The 4,710-nt window shown below is 33.1% G+C and overlaps 1 protein-coding gene across 1 annotated transcript; it reads right to left on the bottom strand.

Moving 5' to 3' along the window:
- Positions 1–286: 286 nt before the first annotated feature.
- Positions 287–4,151, bottom strand: LOC103992318 (alpha-humulene synthase-like). Its single transcript, XM_065115583.1, has 6 exons — positions 4,041–4,151; positions 2,243–2,637; positions 1,841–2,059; positions 1,510–1,645; positions 1,061–1,309; positions 287–580 (listed from the first exon to the last, which is right to left on the bottom strand). The coding sequence occupies exons 1-6, from the start codon at positions 4,149–4,151 to the stop codon at positions 287–289; spliced, it is 1,404 nt and encodes a 467-aa protein (XP_064971655.1).
- Between the last annotated feature and the right edge of the window lie 559 nt (positions 4,152–4,710).

Here is a 4,710-nt window from a genome sequence, read left to right as displayed (position 1 = left end):
AAAAGAGTGAAAATTGCAAATAGCTAATATAATTTTGTAACACATACCAGCAACTTGCAAATTGCTTTGAACTACTGTTAAGCAAGGATTTCTGTTTTCCATAGATAATACTGGCTTGAGCTTCCCAGGGCTAGTACAGTACACGTTCATTTACAAAGGTTTACATATATTTCGGAATAAAGGATTCGTAGAAGAAGCAAGCATAGTACAATACACATTCATTTACAAAGGTTTACATATATTTCAGAATAAAGGATTCATAGAAGAAGCATGCATCGTCATACAATCAAAGTGGAACAGGATGTACAAGTAACAAAGAGATATGTTCCTTTGTCTTCGTAGAGGAGTTGGTGTATCCATCGATGTACTTATATATATTTTCCATCATTCGTGAAAAATTAACAATCCTTTGAAGTAAAGCAACAGGGAATGCAGTTTGATTGAGGCACTCTTCATTTATATCCTTCCATGCATCATCAACTAGAACTTGGAGCTTCTTACATGCCACATGCACATCTGTTCCATATTCTTTCATGTAGCATTGGACTGTGGAGGCAACATGTTCCCTAGTTTGTTCCAACTGTAAATTTCATGAAAAAAGAGGATTAATGATCTACAAATTGAATTCTAACGGATCCTTTCAGGATTTACATGTTCATTATATTAAAACAAATTGATAGACTATTATCAATAATAAGGTGTAGATGAAAGGAATTTGGGAATCTACAGATGTGGAAGCTTACAAATGGGAGTTTTTTTGTTTGTACTAGATTTCTTAATATAAAATCATTTAAGGAGTTCAGCAAAACTTTGATAATGCAATTGAGTGACACAATAAATGCTTTTGAGGGGATAAATAGAAGGAATATTGAAGACAACTTTGGAGATTTCCTATTAAACCTCAATTATGGTCCATCTCATCTAATTGGAGAATGTATGTTATTTTCTTTTTCTTTTTTTTTGTGTTAGCATATTTCTACTAGGATAGAAATCAGTGCATAATTTACTATGAAAAATGTTTATATGATATAAAACACAGGAGATTATATTATGACCATACCTCATGTGAAGTAATGTCATTCATGATACGACAAATTATTGCAGAAGCTTGGACAATCTTTGGGAAACTAGTAATCCATTGAAATGCCTCCTTAGTTGCTATTTCTCTCATTCCAACGAAAGAAGCACATTCGAGCATAGGATATCCTGAACTGATGAGGGAAACATGTAGATGTTCTTCCAAAGTTGGTACGTAATGTTGATCTCTCCATTTGGATTCCTCAAAATAAGCTTCAGATAATTCTTTCGTCTGTACCCAAGTAAAACAAAACCATTCCTTAATGTTTGTAATGCATGAGTAGCGTCTACAAGTGGGACAATCTAAGTTCAATACTGTCGCATCTGAAATGCTTATTCTTTGTATTGGCCAATAGTGGATTCATTTATTGCTTATGTAATGCTAATTAATAAAAGTGAAAATAAGAAGAACCTTACAATCTCATCACTCACCGCTTCCTTCAGATAGGTTATGCGATATTTCTCATCGGAAGCCAATAAATCTTCAAACTCTTCAAAGTTGTGGATTAGCTTTAGATAATAATCCTTCATGTACTCTGGTAATTGATGAACAACCTTCGCATCCCACCTGCATATGTATTAGTTTCACCATCTTTAGAAAAATAGAACGTAAACATACATGTTATTTTGCTATACACAATAACTAAAACTATTATGCGATATTTTATTTTCTTATGTGATATTATCAGTGGCACCTTTTGTTATCATCTATTAAGCCATGATAGTAAAAGGTAATCTGTCCATCGATATAAGATTTACGGACCTTTGAATTGCCTCAGTTAGTCGTTGACTCTCCTCCAATGTGCTATAGACATCATATATGTCGTCCAGAATTGAAGTAAGGACAATCACCTTGGTCGCTATCACTCGTGCACGAGAATAGTAGGGTTCAAAGTATACCCCCAGCATCCAGAAATAGCATTCCACCAATCTATCTCGAGCAAAACTGAGATTTTTTGAGGAGACTAAATCATTCCACCACCTTCAAGTCGTTCACAAATCAAAACGGCATTACATATCAATTAAAAGTTTGATGGGAGGAGGAACCAAGCTCGGCAATTAGCCTTCACTTGTTTACATTTGCAACTTGATTGTATCTTTTTTTCTTTATGAAAATCCAGAAGAAATATAGCTCCAGGGAATTCAAAAGTGAGGAAGAGCTTACTTGGTAATGTTCTTAAGTTCCTCGCGATGAAGAGATTGCAGCAAATTGAAGTCCAACTTTGCAAGCTCCAGGATGGCATCATCTCGTGTGGCATCCTCTTGGTATATAGATATGTATTCTCTTGCCAAGAGCCTTCTCATTCTTCTACAGAGAGGTGTCTCGAGGTCAAGAGACACTTGCGTTGTTAATGGTGGTTTAAGATCAGCTAATGCAGACACTAGGTAATTCCTCGTAAAAGAGATGGCTTCATCAAGAATGATCTCCCCATGAGTCCCAAGATAGGCTGCGTTGTACAAGCTTAACAGTCCTTTCACATCACTCCCCAAGGTAGACATGAAACTCCCTCCCTCATCTTTGAACTTGTTAAAGACAACTACAGAAATACATAAGATTTTCTGTTTTGAGAAAAAAAACATACAGTCATATTATCAAATTTATTTACTGTTTTAAGTGATTACGCGATAATCAATACAATGACTTTTGTGTGTGACTTTTATGTCTATTTTACCGGAGAAAATATTTTTGGTACTGCCAACGTCTATGAGTGAATTAAAAAAAAGATGATTAAAGAAGATCGTATTGTTTTGAATTACACATACAAATACTGCTTGGGGACAAATAATATCCTTGCTGTTAATATCCGCATCATGGATTTGACTTAATGCGTCGCTTATTCCCGTTTGAAAGTGATAATCCAATCCAAGTAGTATGATTGAACATGCTCTTTACTTGCCCCCTCAGCTCTTCAGCTCTCTATTTCATCCTTTCATCACACCTCATCAATGAATATATATATATATATATATATATATATATATATATATATATATGCGCATGTACACATGCATACACATACTCATAAAAACATAGCAAAAGTATTATCTAAGATATTCTATAGCCAGACATATATTTTGGCCATAGAATCGTAATATGATTAAATCAGAATATTATTAAGATATTAGCCATTCTACTTTAATACCATTTTAGAAAACATAACAAGTACTAATATAAAATTTTATATACCACACATCTCATTGAATTTAAATCTCAGATATAGAGATTTGGTTTTCTTTACTACAAAGAGAAAGGATGTACGATGGCATCTAATATTCTGTATTACAAAATAAAACAATTATATTAATTTCTCATAATTATTTTTTTCTATGATTGCATTAGTTGGATCATGTAGATCTACATGTTAATTGAAAGTGATTCATTGTACGATTGTCCTCTGGATTGGTTGGACAACGTGTTGGGATTGTCAAGGAAGATAGTAGCTAATTTGATCTTGATTTCTTTTATCTCTAATGACAATGCATGTATAATTACATCAATGTAATATCCTTTCTCTAACTATCACATCAATCTAATTTCTATAGAAGAAAATAAAAAAATATTATAAGCCTTCCCATCAGCCACATTGCTTGCATGATTCAATTAATCTATGTCCCCATCAGCTGATCAGCTCTACATAGCTGAGTGTGATTCATTGGACGTGTTGTCCAACATTTGTACTAGATTTCTTAATATAGTATGATTTAAGGAGTTCAGCAAAACTTTGATAATGCAATTGAGTGACACATGAAATGCTTTTGAGGTGATAAATAGAAGGAATATTGAAGACAACCTTTAGAGATTATCTATTAAATTTCATTTATGTTCCATCTCATATAATGGAAGAAGGTATGCTATTTTTTTTTATGTTATCATATTTCTACTATGAGAGAAATCAATGCAAAATTTAGTATGAAAAATGTTTATATGATAGAAAATACAGGAGATTATATTATGACCATACCTCATGTGATGTAATGTCATTCATGATATGACCAATTATTGCAGCAGCTTGGACAATCTTTGGGAAACTAGTAATCCACTCAAATGCCTCCTTAGTTGCTATTTCTCCCATTCCAACAAAAGAAGCACATTCGAGTATAGGATATGTTGAACTTACGAGGGAAATAGGTAGATATTTTTTCAAAGTTGGCACGCAATGTTGAGCACTCCATTTGGATTTCTCAAAATAATCTTCAGATAAATCTTTCATCTGTACCCAGTAAAACAAAACCATTCCTTAATGTTTGTAATTTATAAGTAGTGTCTATGAGTAGGACAATCTAAGTTCGATACTGTCACATTTGAAAAGTGAAAATAAGAAGAATAAGAAGAATATTATAATCTCATCACTCATCGCTTCCTTTAGATAGGTTATGCGATATTTTTCACTAGAAGTCAATAAATCTTCAAACTCTTCAAAGGTGTGGATTAGATTTAGATAATAATCCTTCATGTACTCTAGTAATTGATGAACAACCTTCGCGTCCCACCTGTATTAGTTTCACCGTCTTTAGAAAAACATAACATAAACATAGATGTTGTTATTTTGCTATACACGACGAGTAAAACTATTATGCGATATTTTATTTTCTTATGTGATATTATAAGTGGCACCTTTTGTTATCATATGA

This window comes from Musa acuminata, chromosome BXJ2-7, assembly GCF_036884655.1.
Source record: "Musa acuminata AAA Group cultivar baxijiao chromosome BXJ2-7, Cavendish_Baxijiao_AAA, whole genome shotgun sequence".
In the NCBI taxonomy this organism is placed as follows: Eukaryota; Viridiplantae; Streptophyta; class Magnoliopsida; order Zingiberales; family Musaceae; genus Musa; species Musa acuminata.
Note: the sequence above shows the minus strand (reverse complement) of the source record. Positions and strands in the feature narration are given on the sequence as shown.